The sequence below is a fragment of the Struthio camelus genome, chromosome 25, assembly GCF_040807025.1.
Source record: "Struthio camelus isolate bStrCam1 chromosome 25, bStrCam1.hap1, whole genome shotgun sequence".
NCBI lineage: Eukaryota > Metazoa > Chordata > Aves > Struthioniformes > Struthionidae > Struthio > Struthio camelus.
This window is the reverse complement of record NC_090966.1, coordinates 731,230-756,666: the sequence shown is the minus strand read 5'-3', so window position 1 is coordinate 756,666 and position 25,437 is coordinate 731,230. Positions and strand designations below refer to the sequence as shown.

Here is a 25,437-nt window from a genome sequence, read left to right as displayed (position 1 = left end):
GCAAGCGTCACAAGCCGCACGGGCCTGGGCGTGCTGCGCACCCCTGTGCACCCCGCCGAGTGAGCCTCGTTGCAGGAGCCGTGGCAAACCTGCCGGGGCTGGCAAGGAGCTCGGTGCCTGAGGGGAACGCGTCCACCCCTTGCACCGGGAGCGGGGCAGGCCGGGCAGGCCTGGTGGTGCAGGCGCCGCCACGCTTGTTAGCTTTGCGCCTCTCTGTGACAGCCTCGCTGGCAGGGCATCCCCAGGCTCCCCGGCTCGAGCTGCGCCCTCTGTCATCACTCCATCGGCAGCTGGTCCCCAGCTGCCCTTCCTGGGTGCTTTGGGTGCTGCCGTGGCCACGTGCCCCAGGTACAGCCTGGGTGCGTACCTCTATATACACCCTGTGCACAACCCTAAGTACGACCCTGCGTGCACCTCTGGCTGCGACCTGTGGCCAGAACGTGGGGTCACCTGCCAGCATGGGGTCGCCCCCGAAAGCAGGCTGCTGGAGAGCCATGCCTGGACGGATGGGGGCGTTCGCTGCTGGCTCCCGCTGCTGAGCCCTGGCCAGCTCATGCCAAGGATAGATCCCGCTCCCCTGGCAAGCCTGGAAACCAAGGCAGGGGAGGGCCTGCGGCTGCCAGCACTCTGCTGACTCCACGTGCTGGGGCGCAGGGAGGGTTTCCCAGCATCTTTCCAGCCAGGGGCGAGAAGAGGCAAAGGGCGAAATGGTTTTGCTAAAACACTGGCTTCGAGCTTATCCCTGCGTGCCTGGAGCGAACGCCAAGGAGGTCGCTGCTGCGAGCCTGCGGCCTGCAAGCAAGGATCAGCCACCAGGCGAATTCCAGCCCGGCCCAACGAGGCCGTGGGGTCAGGGCATTTCCCAGGGACTGGCCGTTTCCACGGAAAATTCCCAGCCGGCTCAGCAGGGTGGCTCTTGCGGCGTCACGGCTGCGAGCGCTCGCATGGCCGCTTATCTCCCCGCTCAGGCCCCCGGGTGCCGTGGGTCAGCGTTTTCCAGCCGCGCTTGCCCGCGCCGGCCGCTGGGAACGGCCTGCGTGAGAACCAGCTCCCTTCCCACGGCCGCCGAGACTGCTGCTCCAAGGAGCTGAGCCACATCCTGGCGCCCAGCCGGGGTGTAAATAGGTGCCGATGCTCCTATCGGCAGCAGGAGGGGGCTGAGCCTCCCCAGCCGGACTGCGACGAGGACGTGGTGCTGGGTCGGACGCGGGCAGCGCTGGGGCACCTCCTGGAGCTGCCCCACAGGAAAAGGCTGAGCAAAGAGATAGGGCTGGAGCCCCCCCCCAGCCGCCCCTATGCCGCTAGCCCACCCGCAGGCCACCGGTTCGAGCCCACCTGCTGCACGGATGCGATGGGGCAGCGCATCCTCCCAGGTGTGCCCGGCCAGGCTTTTGTTCACGGGCAGCGGCAGGAAATGCTTTCCTGCTGGTTTCCAAACCCTGCTGAATTATCCCATGCAATACTCTTTCCGTGGGCTGGCAGGATGCTTTTCCATGGGGCTGCTTCCTTTCCAGGGCTTCTCCATGCCTCTGTGAGCCCAGGCCTGCTGGAAACTGGGAGGCACTAGGCCACAGTGCCCTACATCGCCCTACAGCTGCCAGCTGCTGTGAGAGGGTTGGGGAAGGTCTCAGCTGCACCTTCAGGTACCTACAGCTCTGCTGCGGTGCTGCACACTGCCATGAGCCATCCCGAGCCCATCTCCGAGCAGGGATGCTCTGCGGCAAGCTGCGCTTTGGCTAACCCTTAGAGGCATCTCTGGGACTGGAGCATGATGGATGCGTGTGCTGGCAGCACACAGGCTGCTACAGCCGAATCCAGTACATCACACCGAGAAACATCATCAGCCCCTCGGCACTGACTCGGGGCAGCCTTTAAGCTGGGGCTGTGTACAAGGACTGACCCCTGTCTCTTCCTGGGCACTGCAGCCAAAGCCAGCCCTGAATCCCCAGGCTCTCCCAGCGGCTGACCAGCGCCAAGCTGCGCTCCCATAGCACCAAAATGGTGGTGGAGGGATGGTGGCAAGAAGACACAAAAGAGGATGCTTCTTGGGTTGAAAAAAAAACCCCAGCATGTGGAAATCCCAGTTTTGCCCCTAGCACAGACTCTGCGGCTGCTCTCACTGAGGTCTTCGGTCCCAGAGAGCCTCCATCCTCCTCTGTAAGGCCCTATACCCTTTGAGATGATTGCCCTGGGCCCTACAGGAGTTTAACAGCCGTGAGATACGAAGACCACAGTTGTGTCCAGACTGGCTCCTGTTCAGCTGGGAGCCCTGTGGACCTCCAGCCCCACGGCAGGGGGCTGAGCACCCTGGCTGTCTCAGCCTGAGCCCATGCTCGGGACGTGCCCAGCTCAGACCACCCGCAAGCAGCCTACATGCTGGATGGTGGATCCCAGGCAAGGGCCACAGGCTCAAGTCAATTTGGGAAGAGCCTTAGAGGTGCTGCAGGGCAGCTGCCCCTTGGGAGCAGCGCCAGGAGGCAGAGAGCACAGCAAGGTCCCAGAGCAGAGCCTGGATTTACAGCACACAGCTATCAGGGAGAGCCTCATGGGCCGCAGGGGCCAGGGACATTCCGTATTAGCCTCTTTACACCTAGCAGCATAGTCCACGCACTAAACCTCCCCCTACTTTCACAGCACAGGTTGGGGAGCAGACAAGGGGCTGAGTTAGCCAGGGAGCAGAGCAGGGAGCTAAGATAGGGGAGAGAGAGAGCACGAAAAGCCTTTCAGACCGTGGGCAGCTAATGGAATGCCCTGAAAACAGAGTTGCAGCCCCAAAAACAGTGAGAAAGGAAGAAAATCTGAGTACGGGACCAGGCAGGATGGTCTGGACTGGCTGGTCAATTAGCTACTGTAAGCAGGACATGAGAGCTGGGTCAGAATTGCTGCTGGATGCGGAGCACCTGTGGAGTGGTATGGCAGTGCCAGGAGCAGCAGGATCGGGGGCAGCAGCAAAGGCAGGGGAATCATGGCAATGGCTGCCCACTCTAAGCACCAGTGAAGGCAGAGCCTCTCCCAGCCCTCTGGTCCCTCAGAGTGACCACACAGAGCCCTGGCTGGAAGTTTGTATTAAACGTTTACAAGGGCTCAGAAAAACTTGTACAAAAAAGGTAAAATCCAGACTTCCCATTTCTCCTGGGAAGGCTGGTGGGAGCACATCCCCACAAAAAACAGCATTTTCCCCTTCCTCAAGCTGCCATAAGACATGCTCGGCTCAAGGCAAAATACCCCACTGGCAGCCAGGAGAGCGGGGCAGCGTTATCAGAAGCACGTACAGGGGCTGACCCCAGCTCAGATGCTTGACATACGTTTACACTCTGTCCCTAGTAATCTTAACATTATATTCAGGCTGCTCTGCAGCAGCAGGGGCCACACAAGGAATAACACATGTGCCTGAAGAGAGCATGTCCAAAGGGAAAACCTCCTCGCTGGAGGCCACCATTGCTGAATACTAGTAATACAAAACACATCCTTGCTCTGGGTTGCTCCTTACCCAGGGCCTGCGAATACCCAGGCAGGGAGACTTCAGCCATGGAGGAGCGATCTGAGGAGCAGTTCCCTGCCTACCAGGAGCATCCAGAAGCCCGGGCTGGGCAAGCAGGGATGGGGAAGAGCAGGCAGATGTCATCCAGGACTCAGGTCAGCCCTCACGATGCAGCAGCTGATGCAGCATGTTCACATGGGATAGTTGAGAACAACATCTTGCTTGGCCAGCTCCAGCAACATGGGGTCGTCGAAGAACTTGCTGATGCTCACGTCCTCACTCAAGCCCTGCGGAGTAATTGCAAAGCCCGAGGTAAGTGCTTATGGAGCAGGCAGCACCTGTGCAGCCACCCTGGCAGAGACCCCATTGAAAAGCCCTGATGTCCTGTAGTAAGAGCAATTCTTGGACTCCAGGAGAGGCAGGCAAATTTGCATTAGGCACTGCTCAGCAGCTTGAAGACATCTAACAGCCTTTAAGGAAGCTTCAAACATGCAGTTCCTGCAGCTGAGCATATCTACCAGCTCACTGCCCTCCTAAGGTGGAACCTGCTCCCCTCCATTCCTGGTGTGGTCCCATCTCCCACACTAGCCTAGACCCCCTCCAGAGGGACCTCCCCTGTACAGGTCACTAAACCAGCACAGAAAATAGCCACTTTTTTTTTTTTTTTTTTTTTGCAAGGCTAATGAGCTAAATCAGGTCGCCAAGATGTAAGTTGGGCACTGGGGAGGGAGCGGGGCTCAGCAGATGTTGCAGGACTCTGCTTTTGGCAGGAGTCATTGCCACATCAGCGCACTCGCAGGACTATCACATGCACCAAACAGGCAGCATGGGGGGATCATCAAAAAGGAAAGTCCCTGAGGCACAAGGGACATTATTCAACTCTGGGAACACAAAAGGGACACAGCATGCTTGAGGGAGAACATTACAACATCTAAACTGCCAGTACAGACAGAGGGATGCTATGGGAGTTACTCCCAAACATACCTTCCTACGCCTGGTCTTGATCATGAACTCTCTGGCCAGATGCGGGGCTGGCTGGGGCTCCAGAGGCCGGATGACAATACTCTTGTCCAAGGGGTCACCAGGCACAATCTGAAACACAAGGCCAGGACACGAGAACATTCACTGAGCGATGCTGGGGGTTTGTTCAATCTCCAGGCAAGCCTGAATTACAGGGGAGTGGGAAACACCTCCAGGCTCTGCAGACACCTCTGACCCCAGTGTCACAGCCCCAACAACACATCTGCTTTTCTGGCACAGAAAAACTGTCACATCACTACCCACATCCTTGGTCATTACTGCCAGGAGTCACTTAATACAGGGCTGCTAATCCAACCCAAAAACACATCCCACCTTCCCCACTTGTCATTTTACTTCAAGACCTCTCAAATATCTGCTAACCTGAAAGACCCACAAGGGTCCCAATCAGAAAAGCCAGCTCTAGAAATGAGGCACATTCAATTCTTTTCAGAGCCGATCCTCAGGCTTTCATGTCCTGATGTTCAAATGTTCAAGCCAGAACTTGGGGCTCAGATTGCCGCTGCTGTTCCCATCTTGCTGCACCATGAGCCATACACCTCACAGGCAGTGGCTCACAGTGGTAGCTCCCACAAGACTCAGTTCAGCCCAGCCAGAGAAGTGGCTGGAGGACAGTATTCTGTACCAAACTCAGTTTTCCACAGCTCTGTCACAACTTCTCCGAGCACAACAGCTGAAGTGTAGTCTCCTGCCTTCTAGACCTGGGCAGCTCACAGCAGATGGACCCTGAGCCCACTCCAAAGCTTTCTGCTCCCCAAACTGCAGTAAGCTCAGTGCACCAAGAGCTTCCCTTCTGAATGAGGATGCCCTTTCTCCAGGCGCTGAAGGACCCTTACGCTCAGCGAGCAGCAGCGTCAAGTGCTCCCTTGCTAAGGCAAATGGTGACGTAGCTTGGAAAAAGCCACTGGCTTCTGGCAGACAGTTCACAGCTAACATACGAAGCCTCCACCAGCTCCCAGATCCCCTGCAATCAAGATCTTCTAAGGATGTCCTCCAGAGCAACTGGCTCGCTCTAAGTGAGCTGCAACACTGAGCTCTACTGAAAGTACCTGGCACAAACTGGTGCCTGTCCCTAGAGTCTCTCTCTTCCCAACTCACCAGTGCACAGACTCACCTGCCAGTGGTGGAAGACAGAGAGCGAGAAGGCTTGTCCCTGAGTGTGGGTCCTCAAATCTGTCTCAAACCCAAACGAATCAATGGCTGGGATGAAGGCTTTGATGGTGTAGAGAGGGGAGCCTGGGATTGGAGCATCTTGTGTCACATGGCCTCTGCCAGAGAGTCAAAAGATTAGTCTTCCTACATGTTCCTTCGTATTTCTCCTCTCTAACGCTCAGGAAAAAACAGGCACAATCCAAAAGCTTCACGCAATCTTGGACACCCCCTCCCAACGTAGCACAGTGGCTGGGATCAGTCTAGAAAACCTTCAACTATCCCGTCATATGGATACACCCTCTCTCCTCACTTTAAAAATCAGGACTAGGACTGTAAAAGTCTCTGGCAATCTGGATCCCAAGGGAGCAGTCCCTGCTCTGTAACCCTAAAGTGATGGCAGCTGGACAGAAAGCAGCTCACCTCCGCCTAGCCAGAACTGTGTACACCGCAGATACGCAGTCAGCAGGGGCCTGCACCTCCACAAAATAGTATGGCTCCATCAGGCGAGGGGTGGCCTATGGGGAGGAAGGCAAATACACAACTGAGCCCGCAGCAGTGCCAACACAATATGGTTTGAGCGAGAGTCAGAGACCAGCATGCTCTGGTCAAACACAGTGCCTGACTGGGGATAAAAGGGTTCACATCTCTGTCCCATGGGTGCCCAAAGAAACCTCCAACAAACCTTGAAAGGAGCTTTCCTCCTGCTGGCCCTGAGCCACGCATTTCCCTCTCCCCCGCGCCCACCTTTCCTGGCAAGCCAAACACCAGCAAAACAGGAGACAGAGCAGATGCAGGCAGGTTTTCAGGGAACGTGATTGCTTGTAAAACCCGTCTGCCTGCCTGCAAGGACACTGGAAGCATTAATGGGTGAATGAGCTAGTTTAATCCGACATCCTTGGGGCAGGAATGCAGCTCGTGCAACCTGTGCTCCTTGGAGCCTGCAGCCTGTCAGAGTCCACAGCGGCCAGCACAGTGTGAAGCTTGGTCTTTGCCGTGCACAACACTGTCCTCACCATCAGGAAAGCCGAATACACCACCCTCCGGGCTGTTGGGATGATCTGTCCTCCACCCCTGTGCAAGGGCTCCTGAGCAATCACTGCATCCAGGATCTTAAACTTCACGTTGCGGATCACTGAGGAAGGGAAGAAACGATAGAAAGTGACTTGAAGGATATGTTTTCCACCATACTAGCAGCAACCATGCATCCCCAGAGACCCTGAGCACATAGCAATAGGGATCCAGGCAAAGACCTAGAGCCACTGGAGGAGATTCTCCTAAACTGAAGTCCAACAGGGCAAGTATGACCATGTCCAAACCCTGCATATCCCAAGACAGGCAATTCAGCAGTTAATCTTGCAGGGTGCTCAGTGGTCTGTAGTTGAACTCTACCAGGAGCAGAGCTAAGCTAGCAGTCCCCCGTTTGGAGGTAGGTAGCAAATGCCACAGCCTGCGTGGCATCTGCATAAGGGAGAGGGAGGAGTTTGTTATTCCCTTTGTCACTCATCCCCAGACCTGTCCCCAGCTCTGTGCCGTGTGCAAGGGGAACTGGTCACTGAGGGACGTGGTGCTCAGAGCCAGCCCTGCCCTGGCAAAATCACTTCACCAATGGCAAAAATTTATCAATTTTATTAGCTTCATTCCTCCACAGGTCCTACTTACATTCATCACAGAGGGGCCCTTCTCTGGTTCCCCATTGAAATCCCTGCACAATGCTGTCCTTCACAGAGCCCAGCAGCGCCTTGTCCACCTAGAGAGAGACAGACAGCTAGCTTCATATACCGAATATGCATCGCAAGGCATTAATAGACAGACTCCAGTGTTTCAGAGCCACTCCTAGAAGAGCAGCCCTCTCCCCCTATACCCCACAGTGTCTGTTACTCCCTGTCACAGCTCAGGAGCATCACCTTCATTTTGGCATCTAGAGCTATAAATTAAGAGTCTGTATGTTGGTAACGCTTAAAGACAGGCCTTTTTGTTGCCGATTTTGAGGACTTTGGCCCAAATAGCAGGACCCCCAAAAAAATCACAGGCAATTTACTCATCAGGGCATGACTATGTCACAGAAAGTGGAACAGATCACAGCTGGCAAACCAGTAAGCACTCCAACAACATTAGGACCTTGCTAGCAGGACCTGAAAGGAGCTGTAACCTCCAGACACCACAGGACTAATGTTTCACTGAAACATAACCCTGGCACCTGCATTTCTCACCTCTGAGGGCAATGTATCATCTACTAAGATGTTTGGGCCGGTTGCGTCTGGCCCGAAGGCCCAGATGGAGCGGGCAGCCAGCAAATCCCAGTCATATTTGGTCTGGAAGAATTCACCCAGCTTCTTTCTGATAGAAGAAGAAAGGAAGAAACTTTAGGAAACAAGTATTCCACTCACAGCATATTTATGATCCTGTTTCCTTCAGGCATAAAACGGTCTCAGCTTTTTACCTTGAGCACCTCAATTGTCAGGACAGGGATGCTCATGGACTAGCTGGTGTCAATATTGGACCTCGGACCCCTGCCTAGAGGCTGTTGTCTAATACTGTGCATCTCACAGATCTCCAGGGTTCCCTATTTTCCCAATTACTTGCTTCTAGAAGGAGTCCCACTGTCCCCAAATTGGTCATACCTGTTCCATGTTATCTGGACCACTTCATTCTCAATGTCCTCAGCGAGTCCCTTTTCCAGAGGTTCAGCAATCATCGTGATCTTGTTCCTGAGAGAAGAAACAGTCACAACTAATCCACACAACGATGGAAATGGGATAATTGGCAGGATCTCAGGGACTGCTCACTGCCTAGAACATAGTCAGGGAAATGAAGTCAACTGTGCCCTTTGGTGTTACTGTCTGTTTGTAAAGACAGAACTTGCATGCTCACAGCCCCAAAGCCCTGCCCCTAACAACCGCTCTCCAAAATTCGCTCATCTCCAGAAGCGGATCACTAAGGGACAGGACTGCTCCATCCCTCCTGCCAGATACCCAGTGCTTGGCATGGTGGGCTGCAGAAGGAAGCACAGCCAGCCCCAACCAGGCCCACGGGCCAGGTCATGTCCCCCTATCAGGGGCAGTGCCAGGTGTGTCAGACATGTCGGACGTTGCCTCAAAGAACCCCACCAACACAGGTAAACTGCCCCCAGTACAGGTCACCTCCGCATGCCCAACAGTTCAAAAACTGACCTAAGACTACAACTTTTTCTGTTCCCAAAAATAAAGTTTCCAGCCACAGGGGGAATACACCACAGTGAAGGAGGGCAAGAAGAACCAAAAACCACAGCGGAGCACAGGAAAGTTGCACTCAAGATAACATGACAGACCATGACTGCTGGGAAAATTCAGGCATAAAAATGCCCTGGGCTCCTAGATCTTATTCTGTGAAAATTTCCCGACTATTCAGCCTATATTCTCTCCCAGATCTCCATCCTTCAAATATGTCCACCTCATAATGCACTGCTGGAGAAGGAAGACAAGACCAGGCAATAAGGCCAGAAAGGAGCAAATCTGTTCCAAGATTAATAATGAATAGGAGAAAGCAAGGCTTTTGCTCATGATGAGCTTAGGGAATACTGAAGGCAGGACTTGGCTCTTTGGCATCTACTCTAGGATATGCTTCTTAGTCTCAGAAACACCAAACAAGTGCTGAGAAGGTGATAGTCCTACTGAGAAATTTAGTTAAAAGAAAGGACGATATGAATCTCTCTTTCTTCCCTCCATTTTGAGATACACTATAAAGTACAGAAACCTCCCTGGGACTCAGTGCATTACTGAGGAGTTCAACAGAGTTGCCACAGTGCAAGGCTGCAAACCTCAGACCCTTGCCACTTTTCTGGACAGCAGTTGCTGAGAGCAGACCTCTTGGAGGCAATGAAATTTAGTTTCCAGCAAACCCCTCCATCTGCCTGAGTCTCAGATGCCTGGCTCATCTGGATTGCCAAGGGTTCTTACTTCTTATTGGGTGTCTCAGCAAAGCACTTCAGGGAGGACGTTTCCACCACCGTCTCGCAGAACGTCACAACTGGGTCAGCGACCTGGAAGAACAGCAACAGGTTTGTAGGCGTGTTTGTACTACCCAGTTTTTCAGTAATATTTCGTTTTTACAGAGAGACTGGCTGAAACCTTTGAACACCTGCAAGAAAAACCTGGCTCATCTGCCAGCGTTCCAATCAGCACTTCATATGTACCACTGAATCCTGCACAGGCAGCTTTAGCAATTCCTTCATCCAACCAAGAGAGAGAAACATTTAAAGCTAAGGAAACTGAGCTGTCAATCCATAGACATCACTAGGCAGAGACGTCTCTTCTTTCCAGATCTGGAAATACATTGATCTCAATTGATGCTGGCCATGCAGAGATGTAGTACAGGAAAAGGCTGGGGCATAGTCACCCACTCCTCTCTGTGGCAATTTTCAGGCTCTCACCTACACTAGTCCAATAAAGTCAGGCTGTAAGAGTTACTTTTGTATGCTTTTCCTTTTAAAGGAAGCTGACAAAGTCCATGCTAAGGAGTAAGGGACCCTGGCTGCAGCATGGGAGAGCAGACCTTGGCAACGATGAAGGCACCGTAGCTCCAGACAACAGAACTGTCCCTTACCTCCTCCTGGTCCTTTCACCACACAACCTCAAACACACCAAACCTCACTGCCTCCTGCATAAGCAGAACTGACTGCCTACTCATCACAGAGCAAGCCAGGGCCAAGGTAGGAATAGGCACCTGAAGATCTAGCCAGAGAAGTCTCTCAACAAGTCGCAAGCTGCCACAGGGAGCTTATTGCAATGACCTCCCCAACTCCCTGTTCCAGCACTGGAAAGGGACCAGAGGAAGAAAGAAACTCTGTACATTTTGCTAGGTTTATTTTTCCATCCTTCTTGAGTTATGGGGACAACCCCTCCCCTCCCACGGGGAATGATCTCCCCCTCTTACTTCCTCACCTTGATATCAATCTCTGAATACATCTTCCGTAGATCATGCATCACACAATCCAAATAGAGCTCCCCTGTCCCCAGGATCACATGTTCCCCAGACTCTTCCACCTGAAAAATAAGAGAAGGGTTCAACTTACAGCATTACTGCTCACAGGCCATTGCCTTCCAGGCTCCTATGCAAGCCGGAGGAAATATCTACTATAAACAAACTGTTAGGATCAGAGCACCCCAGGAAAGCTCCCAAAGCATGTTGCCTAGCAATGCAAGTAGAGAGAATGGCTTGCCACAGAAAGAACCACCTCAGTCCTAGGCTATCAGAAACAGCACTGCAAGTAGCTGTCACTACTGCCTGGCCGTGGCCAAACTCATTTGATGTGCTCTGCAGACAGCTGCCTCCCTGGCACAGCAAGGCGTGTGTATTTTTGCTTGATTTATAACGTTCTGCTATTTCCACATGGTTTATGAAATCAACTGCAGCAGCATAAGAAAACCCACAACAGGCAAAACAACCCAGAGTAAAAAATGGTTTATTCTTCAATATGAGCCTACAGGGTAGCCCAAAGCATGGGCTGAAAACAGTCAACATATACACCAGAAATACCTTAGTAGTAAGCGACGGGTAGCTCTTGTTAACTTTGCGGAGACCATCTAACATTTTGGGCAGCTCAGAGGGATTGACTGGCTCTACAGCTATTTTGATGACAGATGTGGTATTGAACTTCAAAGGACGGAAGATCTGAGCCTGAAACCAGATAAGGACAAAGACCTGAATCTCTGCATCATTAGATGCTGGAGTTATACATAATGTTTGGAATTAATCTCACTTTAGTGGCCCTTGTACCCCACCATCTTGTCAGACGGTTCCTTTTAACCCTGCCACTGGAGCTTTTAAGATGCCATCACCCTGATTCCCTGTAACACTGAGTGATACCAGCTATACACAGTACCTCTTCATTGCCTCGCGGCTCTGTGATGGTTGCAGTCTTCACGATGGGCTGGTCCACTCCTTCTATCAGCACCCAGTTGCCAGCAGGAACTCGGTTTACCTCAATGTGGTACCTACAAGGCAAGGCAGTATCACTGAGGTGCTTGCTGTCATCAGCCTCAAGCCCCTTACAACGCTGTCTTCCTCCCCATCCCTGACAGCAATGACTCCAGGTGACTTCTCTCTCAAATAAGCACATTGTCAGAGCTTTCTGTACCTTGCAACCGAGATCCAGAGGCGTCCAACAGTGCAGATCTGGGAATCCTCCTCATCCTCCAGGGTATAGTTTTCTCCAAGGACCTTCACAGGCTGTCCAGCATGGATAGTACCACTGAGCACTCTGCCAAAGGCATGGAACTGAACGCCATCGTCCGTGCTATACATTTTTGTGGTGTGACACATCAACGGACCCTTTCCATGAAAGAGAGGGAAACAAGCCTTTTCTAAAATACACAGTCAAGAAACAGACACACACCTGGTAGGACTCATGGATAGAAATGGATTAATGGGCTGGAACTTGGCACATCAAAAGTTCTTAATTTCATTCCATGGGAAGCTTTATTTCTTCTCTCCTTGTATGAACCGAGCCCCATGGAATGACTTTGGTGCACTCTTCCGGTGTTCTACTCCTTACTCTTGTGGAACAATGAATAGCAGAGGGGATGGGGCCACGACTTACGTGGAATATGTATGAGGAGAAGTGTCATCTGCTGGTCTGCAGACCAGCACAGTCTATCTCCCTGCCGGGTACAACATCTGAGCTGCTACAGATCACAACTTTCAGCCCCAAAAGGTCACTCTAGTGACCTAGTGATCTAGTGACAGTAACCTCTGTAAGGCTTTATGCAGATAATCCCAACTCAAATAAAGATTCTCTTCCTCTCCAGACATTGAGGCAAAACTCACTGGCAAGTTCTTCATTAAGTTGCTAGTTAGCATCGGTGGCTCTGGACAATTCTGAATGCCAGCTCAGTGCAAGCCATATTTGAAGAGGAAGGTTTTATGAGGCTTTAATAGGAAAGATGCTGACTAAGTCACAAGGGTATTTTTATCAGTATAGTTCAGATCAGTTTTCTCAGAGTTTGGAAAGAGAATCAAACTTCACAAAAAAGGGATAAAAAGGCAGCAAAAGGACACAAAAATCACCCTGCAGTTCCCACGTGCGCTGTAGCCCTGACCTAGTCTCTGATCTTCTCTGAACACTGCCAAACAATTCTCTCTCTCAAGGGCTGCCCTGGCAGGCAGCTAAAGTTTCTCAGAGTGAAGAGATTTGTTTCAGTATCGGATGAGAGGTTTCAAAATGCTGGAAGTCAAATCTGTGCAGACGCCTGCTTAGAGGCAGCTGCCCTATCAAGGCTATGAAAGGAGGGTGTATTTGCCACGCTTTTGAAGATTTAAAGCAAAGAGGGAAATGTTTCCTTACATCAGGGTCGCATTCACTCATGGCCTCCCCTAGATCGGAGTCAACACCACCAGTGTAGGTGTGCTCAATTTTGGTCTTGGCCCCCACCTTCGGCGAAGGGATATGCTGCACGCACATGTCCACAAAGCCTGGAAAAGCAACGTTTTGTGAGAATGTGATTAAACAGAAGACTTCAGGATAGAGGAAAGAAAGGGGCTCCAATAAACACGAGACTAGACCTTTCTGGCTGCAATTCACCCACAGCCATGGGGGGATGTAAGCAGTTTCTCAAGCTCTCCTTTGGGGAGATGGTTTATATTTTATGCTTGGGAAAGTAAGAGTTGAGATCTTTGCAAGTGCAGGTAGGCACGCCATGGCTGCAGTACAGCACTTAACTCTGTCCATGCAGGACTTAGATATCAGGGAGACTCTGGAGGGGAAGAGGAACAGCATTTACCTGTGAATTCCCCAAAGAACTTCTTGCAGACAAGCCGCAGGAGGGGTCGAATGTTCAGTTTCAGCTCCTCTTTGGTCAGGTGGATGCCGAGTTCATCCAGAGTCCTGGGCAGGGTTGTGTCCACATCCCCCACTACCTGCAAGACAGCAAGCACCACCGTCAGCTTCGATGTGGGCACCCAAGCCACTGAATCCCAGGTGCAGCTTCACACACCAGCCTGTTACCTTCAGGGCTCTTGACTCTCTCTGGTTTAGTGCTCACATGGGAACTGCCTGTCTGGTTCAAATTATCACTTGGTTGATACCAGAGCATGTTACAAAGACAGAGCAAAGCAAGTTCTACTACCTGCGCAAACACAGGGCTGAATGTGTAAGGAACAACTATAAGAAGTTGCCCACCGATTCTCTGCGCCCTCACTCCCAGAAACGTGAAGATTACACTGCATAATGGCACAGGTGAGTCTCACAGACACCACACACACCACCCTCTAGTGTTCAGTCCCTAAATGCTCAGATCCAAAACTGCAGGAAGGAGAATGAACCACCACATACCTGAGCCAAGATCTTGTAAAGAGGCTCAAGGATGAACTCCACAAAGCTGCGCTGGGAACTGCTAGTTGGGGCCTTTTTAGTGAACTTCCGGCTGTTGGGAGATAAAAGGAGAAACATGACGAGCAAGCACTCTGCAGCCTGCAAGCACTCCAACTGCTAACACACACACCCAGCTTCTGCTCTCCCCAGGTTTTCTTCTTCTCCCTCCCAGTCTCCCTGGGAAAGTGTCATGGACATAGGAGTAAGGCTTACTCCAAATGAAAGAGAGCAGACTTTCTGCTCCTGCTTATGTGGTTCAGAACCACCATGCAGATTCACATCAAGCAGGAGGCCTGACTCAACCCTTCCGAGCTACTCCTTTATCATAAGATCACAGGACAATTCAGTTCGGAAGGAACCTTGGGTGGTCATCTAGTCCATGTTCTACAGGGCAAGGAGGGGAAAATCCTGCAATAAACTAACAGACATTTAAATAAGCTTCTTACGTCTTCGGGTTGAAGTAGATGTCACCCCAAAGCCGCTTTGCAAACTCCTGATAATTGATATCTCCTAAGGGGAAAAAGCAAGCAACAAAAATTTCTCAGATATCACTGATAAAATGTATTTCTCTCATAAAATGAAAAAGCAAAGATTTCCAATAAAACAACCGCGAGGATTCAATGCAATGAATCAATGCTGGTGGGTGGAACTAGGCAGCTGAAGAGTGTGCTTTGTCCCAGTCCTGAACAAATGTCTGAACCCTGATCTGGGAAGACCATGCAGGGAGATGAGCAGAAAATAATCCGCTGAGGATGACATCAGCAGCCCAGGTTTGCACATTTGCTTCTGAGGAACATTTCAGTCATCTCAGTTACACAAAAGATTTTTAACTGATGCATGAAGTTCATAGCCAAATACCCAAGTGCTGAAGGAATAGGGTAACGCTTGACTGTCATGGTGCATTTACAAATAAGAAGACAGCAGCGATAATTTACAGCTGTTTTCAAACAAGCTTTTGCTGAGGGCAGATGTGCAAGCATAAGAAATTTCATGGTGGCTGTGGTTTTGACAGCTAAACTACTATTACTCATGTTATCTGAAGTATGGTGGCTGCATATAAAATCTGGTGGCCACAATCAAATATTGCTGACTTAAAGTACCCATTCAGCCCATGTCTTCCCACATGGATGACATCTCCTACTGACTGTGCCCGAGTGCTTTATCTGTCCCCGAAAGAAGGAGAATCATCTTAGGGGGCATCAAGTGAATTCTGCCATGGCCAGGAAATTCATTTATTCCTCCAAACTCAAGAGGACACATGATATCCTGGCACATCAGTCCCTGACCTCTACAACTTCTCCGTCCCTGAGGCCCACTGCTTTGCCAGAGCTAGGCCAGCTGCTTTACAACATCCTTCTTCCCCCCTCTCTGCTCCTACAGATCACCCAAAATTCCCAATGTGAGACTTCAAAATCTTGGCTGCCCAGCTGGATAATGCAAGTAAAAGGCCCCCTTTTACAAGTGGCAGATTGCCTTGAGTTGGCAGCTGGGGAGCAGAGAATTAAATCAAAGTCAGAAAAGAAACAGTTTCTTAAAAAAGACTGAAGGGCAAGAGTGCAAAACCTCGTGGGCCAAGCTTGTGTCTGGCTGCAGCTGAGTCTCAGACTCTGGAGGCTTTTGTGAAAAGGCTGACAGAACTTAACTGCTTCACTTCTGAGATGCTCTGATATGGAGGCAGAGTGCGACACACAAATTCTCCTTCCCTTGCCATAGCAGGGTTCATTTTTTCTGCTTAAGGGTACATATAAAACATTGGCTTCTGACTCAGGAAATACTTATCTGGAGAAACTATTTAGCTAAAAACAAGTTAGAATTGGATCCCTGCTTTTTACCAGCGTGCAAAGACTGCAATAAAGCCATCCGGACTGAGTTTTGTAGTAACTCTCAACTCCCGTAAGTTCAAGAGTGCATATATTGGCCACTTACAAGCCGTGAAAAGCTGAAGCTGAATAGCTTAGAAAGTCTCAACAAAAAAATGTTAGGAAATGAAATGTTAAACTGTATACGGTTTCTGGATAATCCTTACCATATGTGTCTGCATAAATCTTTGCAAAAGATCCCAGCGTGAAGCAGATGCTGTACTGTGAACTGGAGAAACACACGTTCCCCAAAAGGGGAGACAGAACCAGGTTTTCATCGGTGGAATACATGCTGAGGGAAGACAGATTTTACAAAAAGGAAACAAATATCAATGTTATGAACCAAGAAAGACACTTAAGTCTACTCCCCACAACAAACACCAGTATGCGATAGGGAAGGATTCTGCATTGCCAAATAGTGGCTGAAAACTGGTTGTAACATGCTTGGCTGTCAGAATTTCAGAGTCAGTTCCATTTTATTACTGCAAATTTCAAAGCATTAGTGTACAAAGAAATATTCACAGACCTAGAACTAACAGGTTACCCGCACAAGTGCTTTGTATTGTTATTAGGTACGGCTTTTTTTTTTTTTCCCCTCTAAAAAAGGGAGCAAAGTCAGTCAACTGAGGGAAAAGATAACACAAGGCAAATAAGGCATAGATAGAATTGAATGGAAACAATTTTAATGAGTTCACAAGCATGCTAGACAGGATAAATTATCATGCTCTGAACTGCATGATGCCAGTAGCAATTGAACAGAGAAATGCAAGGGAACTCTTGTGCAAATTCAATTTGAGGTTATACAGGTTACAATACAGACACAGACAAAATGAAGGGAAGAATGCTATTAAAAAAATGACCTGAATGGCAAAGGTACCCTAGAAACAATGACAATAAAATAATGGTTGCTTTGCTACTGTTAAGGTTAGAGAAGATTCCCCTCATTCTTAGAGGAGAGTTTTTCAGGGAAATGTGACCACAGCAATATTATGGTATCAGTTTAGGGGCTGGAATAGACAATGTCCATTATTTTTTGTTAAAATCTTTTAGGAGATTTGAGAAATCTCAGCCTATGATCTGGGACATAGCCTACAATCTCAGTATATCCGAGACACATTAGGCAGCACAAAAGCTCCCCCCACCAAGTGCTATGTCCACTCTCTGTACTGTCTATGGGGGAAAAAAAAATTGATTCCAGTCAGAAGTCATATAGTCAGAGTCAATCCTTCTTAATACATTAAGTTATCTGAGATGAACTTTGAGTGGTTCTTCTGCTCCATTTTCTATGATTTAACACATCAAGAGACAAACTTGTGATTTTAGTGCGCACAGGGTCCCCCAAGAACAGCACCTGTGATGGAACAGGGACAACAGGCACCAGTGACACATCATCCCAAACAGAGAGACCCACACCTGATCAGGCCATTAACTTCGTCTACGATATGTCGGAGTTTGTAATAAGCATCTGTAGGGGGCAATTTGAGCTCCAGAATCAGGCGGTCTATCTTGTTGATGCACACAGTCACTGCTAGCCTCTCCTGCACTGCGTGCTTGATCAGCCTCTCCGTGTTCAGCATCACCTGCAGGAATAACGAGAACAAATACCCCTAGCAAAAGCCCTCCGCAAAATGCTATCTAGGGCGTGACAGGAAGCAGTGACCCTTACGAATGGGGCTGTAGCCTGCAGAAAAGCCTAAGCTCAGCCATCAGTGATCAGCTGATCTTCCTGAAACGTAGAAGTAGGTGCTAACCCAACCAAATTTCTTGAATCCTACCCCTTGGACATTTCCGATATAAATAATCTGCTCAATTTTAAATGATGGAGATGCAAAGAAGTGAGATAATCAGCCTACAGTTCACATGCATCACATCAGACCTGGAAATAGAATCCAGAGGCCTGACTCCCTCCTTTGGTTGGAAAGCACTATCACTTTTCAAATTGTCCTCCAAAAGCCCTTCACAGAAAGCCGAACCCATCCCATGCCTTCACCATAAGGCAGGATCAAAGAATCCAATGTAAGATTGTTTGTAATTAACCCTCAGGTTAACTCACCCCCTCAGCCGCATCAATGAAAAGCACAACGCCGTCCGAAATACGAAGGCCAGCTGTGACCTCATCAGAAAAATTGACGTGGCCTTTGAAAACAAAATGGAAGAGAGGACCAGAATAAGCACAGCCCTGATGCCAGCAGCGCAGAAGGGAGAAGCCTGCCCCTCTGCTCTGCCACTTGCTGTGGTTACTGCTCTCCAGCGAGGCAGAACACAGACTGCTCCCTCCTCAGACAGTGACTCAGGAGCAGCTGCCAGAGCTCCATGTAGGGACTCACTTCAGTGTTAACGCTATTTTTTGTGAACACAACAACTAGTTTAACAGGCACTTTTCCTTGCGTTTGTTAATGTGTTTCCCAAAGCTCAGTGCAAACACTTCAAGAAAAAGAGGACGATTACTTCTCACGGAAGAAGAGCAGATGATTCTCCCTCCAGCCTCTTTCTGCTGCACTTTAACCTCTCTTACCTTTAGCTGTAACCCAATAGAGTGTCCAGAGACCCTCCTTCCTAAAGCTCTGTCTCAGTTTCCTGCAAAATGCTGATCTGCGATTACATCCCCCCATAGGAGCTTGTCAGAGGCTTCAAGTAATGCACTGAGAGTCTCACTATGGGGCAACAGCATTTGAGAAAAGCCGGAAAAGCCAATTCTGCATCTGCTTCTCACATACTTCAGTCAAATGTTTTCAGCCTCATTATGCCTGAAAATTGGAAACAATAACTAAAAGCCAGCTGCAGAGTCATTATTGCTGGAAGTGATTTCAGAAGAATGAACCCAACTAAAGGCTCAGGTTCCAAGACCAGGCTACACCCACAAAAATACAAAACCAAACACAGGTTTTCCATTTGTGAAAGGAAACTTTCCAAGGTATCACTGCACTTAAGTGGCATTTCCAGGCAAAATCACGGATCAATGACATTTAAGGGCACAGATTTTCATACTGTTTTTCTGAGAGCCAGTGCTACACAATCCCACCACAATCCAACACAAAAGCTCTTTGACGGCCCTCACTTAACCCGTATGTATTTTTACTGCTCTGCTCCTGCCAATAGCACTATCCAGAGGATCAGAGCTTTATTACTGAAAGAAACCTTTATTCGCATGATCGTATTTCTTCTTCATGCATTAAGCTGCCTTCTACTAAGTGCCTCCCAAAAAAGGATTTTCAGGATTATATAATCACCTGGGGTGTCAATGATGTTGAAGAGAAAAGACTTCCCTTTGGTGTCTGGCAGAACAATAGTCACTGGTGTGCTCTTGATCCCTACACCCCTCTGCAAGAGAGGAAACCAGAATTATCAGTTAAAGAAAAAAATCCCAATGTGAAGATGTAAAAGATGACCAAGAAAAAAATAATCAAAAAGATGGAAAGAGGAAAATAACCATCCAGTCCAACCTCCTATGCTCAGGGAGGGGGTAACAACCCCATATCACTGCACTGCCCAGCCCCGCCACTCCATCCACATGGCTCAGACTGGTGAGCTATCACTCTTACGTAGCATAGTCCATGCCTAATTTCAGCTGAGGAAGTATAATATGCAATACCGGAGACAGAAGACCCATTTTTTTCTGTGCTTTCACCCTTCTGCTGCTATCAAGTTATGCCTCAATGCATAAGATTTGATCATACGGCGTGTGAAGCACAGCATTAAGATGAGGAGAAAAAGAAACGGTTGACAGGATTGTTCTGGACATAACGATGTAACAACATCTAGCAAGAAGGACAAAATAAGGTTCCCATCTATGCCCAACCACAGAGAGCGAGAGCACGCAGCTTCCAGCTGGGAAGCCTAGGAAAAGTACTGTGTTTATTTTGAAATCAGAGTTTTTTCTTCTCACCCACCACTGCTGTGAACAAACCCTATCACCTCTTTCCCTCAAATTAAAAGAGAGGCACCCACAACTCTTGCGATAACTCTGGTACAGATTTTCAACATTACAAAGGTTATCTTCTTAGGTGAATAAAAACATGCATGGAGATTAGGGTTGCAGGAAATGGAAGAAGTCGGACTGGGGATCTTACTGCTGCAGATAAAGATGAGTAGATCATTTTATTGATAAAGAACACGATCAAAATGTATAAGGCACAGAATGATGTTACAATGGAAGAGGACACTGCCTACAGTAAATTAACTGTGAGCGAAGCATGAGTTACAATCACTGCCTATTTTACAGGGTTCACTTACCTCCTGCTCCGTGAACAATATATCAGTGTAGCAAAGCTGCAAAGAGAGCAAAAATCCTCAAGTCAGAACATCACATTTTGGAACCAACTACTAAGTTTGAAACAGGAAGTGATAATTCTTTACACATGGTTAGTATGGTAAATAAGTGACCAAGCTGGAACTAGGACTGAGCTCTGCCTTTCCAACCCTACAATCTCCTCACATTCTCATCAAATGTGGTTACATTTTCCCCACATACGGTCTTGCTCCCACAGAGCCTAAAAGCCAACCTCTGCCATTGTTCCTAAGGGCAGGAATACACTGAAAGCTCACTTACATCCTGGTCGTAGCGCTTTCGGATTTCTGGGTGTGTCTGTTCTATCAGGCAGTCAACAAAACAAGTCTGAAAAATAACGAACCACAAGAGAAAGCAGATGACTATGTTTAAACAGAAAAATACAAGTGTATCATCACATCCCATCTACGCTGCATAGAGAAAGGTGGGTGACTCATTATTTCCACAAGGCTGAAGAAAAAGGCTGCAAAAAATTGCATAGAAATAACAGCAGAAAGATCACTGCTGCTGAGATCAAGGGGTCAAAAAAGCAATGGTAAAAGTAAGCAACTACTCAATATACTATTGGGTACTGTTGGGTATCTATACTACCTTGCCATGATGGAGGTGCCCACACAGAGTCACATTCCGAATTAGCTCCGAGTTATCCATCAGATCTGCCAGGAAACTGGAGGAATGAAACACAAAAGAGTGTTAGAGGTTTCTACCATGTCTAAGAAAAGCAAGGCCACTTCAGCTACACTTTCTGTCCAAGGTCGCCACCTGAATCCTCTCCAAGCTCCCATTTTGCCAGTGCCCTGCGGAGGAAGAATATCACTTTACAGATGGGGAGTACGAAAGAGTTGGAGTCTTAGACAGATGGCTGTGGGTGGGAGGAGACAGAGTTGCTAAAACTGCTAGTGATGAAATATTATTAAATATCTTCCTTCTTTTCCAGTCAGCATTAGAGGAAAAGTCACATCCATGTATTCAGATGATGAAATACTTCCACTCAAGTAGTGGCTGCTAGTCAAATGAATCACAGAGCTGGATATCAGGCACCCCAGACAGCTTTAAAAGGTAGTCACAGGGCTCCACAGACTATTAATTCTACTTTTTAGCAAGTCTTAATAAAGTGAAGTTCTTGAGGACTCAAGGAAACAGTAATGGAGTTTAAATCTTTCTAGAATCAGCAACTGAGCAGGTAATGATGGGCTGGTCATTTCTACATACATCCTGGGGAAAACGTAACTGAGAACCTAAATCAGCAACCCCTCTAAAGATAATGGAAGGCTGTACAACAAATATTAATTACTTCGGGATTGTGGAAAATAAGTCCTGCCAAATAATCTCTATTTTAAAAGATTTTAAATTTTACTCACGTGGTGGACTTTTTCTGTAAGGCATTTAACATATAACATTTTGATTAAAAGCTAAAAAATACAAAAATCAATAACAATATAGATTAAAAGCTTGCTGATTGGTCTCAAAATAAGGCTAAGTGGGAAATCAATACCAAGCTTACATGCTCCTGGTTAAGTCCCAGAGGGACTCCCTCTTGGCCCCTTGCTAACCATTTATATCAACGAACAGGAAGAAGAAAAATTAATTACTGATGGAATGAGCAGAGAACACAAGGATCAGAAAAGTGGTAGATAATGAAGAGTACAGGTCTCTGAGTAAGAGCAAATGGACTGCTTAGAAATATAAGATCCAGCACGCTCACCGCTTTATATCTGGCTTTACTGAAATATCTCCGAACAAAGAACACAGGGGACAGCCCAGGGAAGGAGCCATTTCAAACAGGTCCTGAGGGGTCCAAGTAAATAACTGACTGAATACAAGCTCCAGATAAATTTTTTTGCTGCAACAGGATCCTCGAGGATATAAAGAAGGATAGCTGGTGCTGGGCCCTGTTTGGCACACAGGGGACTGCTACTAAACCTGCATTTGCTTCTGGGATTTACACTTAAAGATGACGACTACTAAACATTGGAAAAGGCTAAGATTAGCCATGAAATGCTGTATGGGTTAGAGGATGAGCCTAACAAGACACTCATGCAGCTCAAGCTGTTCATCTTCAAAGAGAAGAAAACATATGAAACCCTATAGCTGTGATGATAAAGAGCCCCTTTACTCATCAAGAAAACACAGTGCCTAGACATTGACACTAAGCATATACATTTTTAATAGAGAAAGTAAAAAAGCACTTTTAGATAGGATTTGAGAGAGAATAACTCAATTTTCTGTTTGGAATTTTTTCTGAGTGGTTTGCTCCAGATTCTGGTATCCCCAGGGACCGCTTTGCAGGGTACAACCAGCAGATACCATCAAGTGCAGCAGAAGCACAGCTTAGCTGCAGCTTTATACTAACCTACACACAACTTGGCAGTGGTTCATGCACAAGTGGTGGTATACAAATCCTTCCTGCAAACTCCTCCAGAATAGACAGGAATGAATTTGAGACAGCTGTAGGCCTATGTTCTTTGGGATCAAAGCAAAATGTCCTTTTCGGCTATATCAATATGAAGTGCGGCTATATCAATATGAAGTGTGCAACACACTGGCCATATAAATTTTTGCTGTGTCAATCAAGAAAAGTTGCTTTCAGCAAACCCATACCATCAGGGTTTCCAACTGCCAAGGTTTACACCAGCTGATAAGAAATGACAAAAGATTTAAGTTCTAGTGGTAGGAAAATTAGTGCCCTACACCGCATACTGTGCAAGGCAAATATTTGTTACTCTTGTGCTTTCTTCCTCTTCTTTTTGCCTCAAAATAGGGGAAACGGCTGCACTCACAGTGATATTGCTGGTGTCAGTAAGAAACAAACCCAATGCTCCTCCTAAGCTTTCTCCTCCGTTATAGCGCACACTACTCTGCCTCTCTACCTTTGCCTGTAAACAACAAAAAGCAAGAGAGTCACAGCACAGACGGATTGATTCAAAGTACACCCTTAAAACCCCTACATATTACTTACTCCATCTCATAGACAGTAACCGGTAACGTCTGTTCCATCAAAGAAAATTTTTTAGTTTTCACGGGTTTAATAATAGGCTCTGAAAACAAGAGAAAGTACAACAAAAATTGTTATGAATGACCCTGAACAACAGTGTTCTCAGAAATGCTAATACTAAACGGGGATTTTTGAAGATAGAAACACAATTTTCAAGCTGAGAGATTCTTTTATCTTTTTATGGGAGAAACAAATGAGATGACTTAAACATATTTTCACATCTCTTTAAATAACCTTCTAGTGTCTGCCAATGTCTGCTCTTCAAAAGATAGTTTGTTTGGCATTTGCAGTAATCCAGAGTGCCAAAATCTGGACACTGCTAGACAAACAGGAAGAGTCTATGCATTTTAGAGGCTGTGAGGGTTTTTAAGAGGGATGTTAAAAGTCATGGGGAATGGGGAGAATGGAAGGGAGTAATATGTTCCCTTTTCCAAAGATCTGCTAAGAGACTTCTCCTCGCTCCACACCCAACTCACTGCTTTACACCACTTACCAGTGAGAGGCTGCGTATCTTCCTCTTGTACTATTGTTTCTACTTCAGGCCCATAGACCTCCTCAGCAGTGGGATAGTACTTCTTATCCTCATGCAGCACCACCTCCATCCCAGGGTGGTCCTCGTCATGGTCTCCCATATCATCATCCTCATCATCATCCTCGAGCTGCAACCAACACTCACGTTTAGCTGCTGCCATCCCCCAGGGCATCAAACTGCTTTATAACCCTCAGTCTCCCCAGAAAGTCTTATAGGCCTTGGCATCATACAATAAAAAAAAGCCATAAGCCCACATACAGCCAAAGAGCCACCGATGATGACAACCCCGGCATATTGCAACCAACTGCAGCGCGATTTGCAGAAAAGATCTCCATAAGCAAGATGAATCTTCCCACCGCGGCACCATTCCTAAAAGCCACAGGCCACCTTTAAAACTACAGCATTTGCAGTGATGCCTGCACGGAGAGCAGCTCTTGTCCTTCATTCACAAACACAACAGACACCACTTTTTAGCTGTAGGAAGACTAGACTGGGAGGGGCTTCCTAGCTCCTCCAAACCTTTCACTGACATGGCACAGCAGAACGCCCCCTTCTGCTGTCCTTATAAACACTGCCCATATCTCTGCTCTGGTGTCCACAGTGTCTTACACTGTGCCCATCACTGGGGAATTGAGCTCCTTACAATACTGCCATAGCATTAGTGTATATTAAGAAAGGACTAAGAGGCAGCCTAAGGACCTTACTGAAAGGATCTGGATCTTCTGATTGAGTACAAAGTCAAATATGGCTTGAACTACCTAAGATTGTAACAGAGACTCAAGCAGAAACGGTATTTCTTTCTCTTTAACACACTAACAGGAATGCAGCTTTTGCTGGATTTTTTTTTTTTTAAATCAACTCTGTTACTATCATTAGGAATAAAATAGGATCAGAGTCCATCACCGAAGAAAGTTTTTTGCAGAACCAGGGCCTGGCAGGGAAAAGGAATTGCTGGCAGCTTGTGATGACCATGGGTTTGGCTGGGGGCTCAGTGCCTGCTCCGTGCGGCCCTTTTTGCACCCAGCATGAACAAGGCGAGTAATGGGCAGGACAGCGTGCATGCAAAGCTCCCCCCAGACTCCAAAGCTCAACCCATCCCCATCCCTCACCTCGTCCAGATCCTTGGACTCTCTGCCCAGCTCATCATCGTCATCATCAGAGTCCAGCTCCGGCCCGATGTAGTTCCCAAACTCGTCGTACAGGTCGGTGTCCATGCTGCAGGGTGGAGGGACAGGGACGCGGATCAGCGGGTGGGTGGTGATACTGCTGCGTGCACTGCCCTGCACTGACCCCATCCCCGGGACTGCCCCACACCGGGACCCCCGGCCCGCTATGGCCTGCACTGATGCCATCCCGGTTCTGCCCTGCATTAGGACCCCCGGCCTGTTACGGCCTGCACTGCCCCCCGTATCGGTTCTGCCCTGCACCGGGGCTCCTCGCCCGGTGCGGCCTGCCCCGCCCCGGATCCCCCCATCCTGCTCCGTGCCCCGGAGCCCGGCGAGGCCCGTGTCGCTCCCGGCCCTGCCCCGGGGCCGCCGGGCCGCCCGGCCCCGCTCACCCGCCGCGCGCTGCCCTCGCCGCCGGCGCCGCGCGCCACCAGGCCGCAAGGACCCCAGGCTGCCCGCGCCGCCTGACGGGACAGGCCCGCCGGCAGGGCCGCGGGGCCGAGGCGGGCGGTGCCGCGGGGGTCCTGGCGGGGTCTCGGCAGCCCCGGGCCGGGCCGGGCCGCCCGGCGCGGCGGGGCG

General features: G+C 48.8%; 1 protein-coding gene across 2 annotated transcripts; it reads right to left on the bottom strand.

Annotated features, from left to right (window-relative positions):
• Positions 1-3,048: 3,048 nt before the first annotated feature.
• Positions 3,049-25,357, bottom strand: EFTUD2 (elongation factor Tu GTP binding domain containing 2). Of its 2 annotated transcripts, none has more exons than XM_068919302.1 (28): positions 25,251-25,357; positions 24,802-24,907; positions 23,654-23,819; positions 23,125-23,203; positions 20,757-20,832; positions 20,427-20,492; positions 20,111-20,146; positions 19,108-19,198; positions 17,931-18,013; positions 17,291-17,457; positions 16,045-16,169; positions 14,465-14,528; positions 13,980-14,070; positions 13,429-13,564; positions 12,993-13,120; positions 11,787-11,980; positions 11,532-11,643; positions 11,186-11,326; positions 10,591-10,692; positions 9,607-9,689; positions 8,293-8,379; positions 7,882-8,008; positions 7,331-7,418; positions 6,685-6,803; positions 6,092-6,186; positions 5,634-5,787; positions 4,466-4,573; positions 3,049-3,768 (listed from the first exon to the last, which is right to left on the bottom strand). In XM_068919302.1, exons 2-28 carry the CDS (start codon positions 24,904-24,906, stop codon positions 3,673-3,675), a joined length of 2,919 nt encoding a protein of 972 aa, XP_068775403.1. In that variant the 5' UTR covers position 24,907; positions 25,251-25,357; the 3' UTR covers positions 3,049-3,672. The 2 variants fall into 2 exon arrangements, with proteins under 2 accessions (XP_068775403.1, XP_068775404.1); XM_068919303.1 differs by having other exon boundaries at positions 25,179-25,257.
• Between the last annotated feature and the right edge of the window lie 80 nt (positions 25,358-25,437).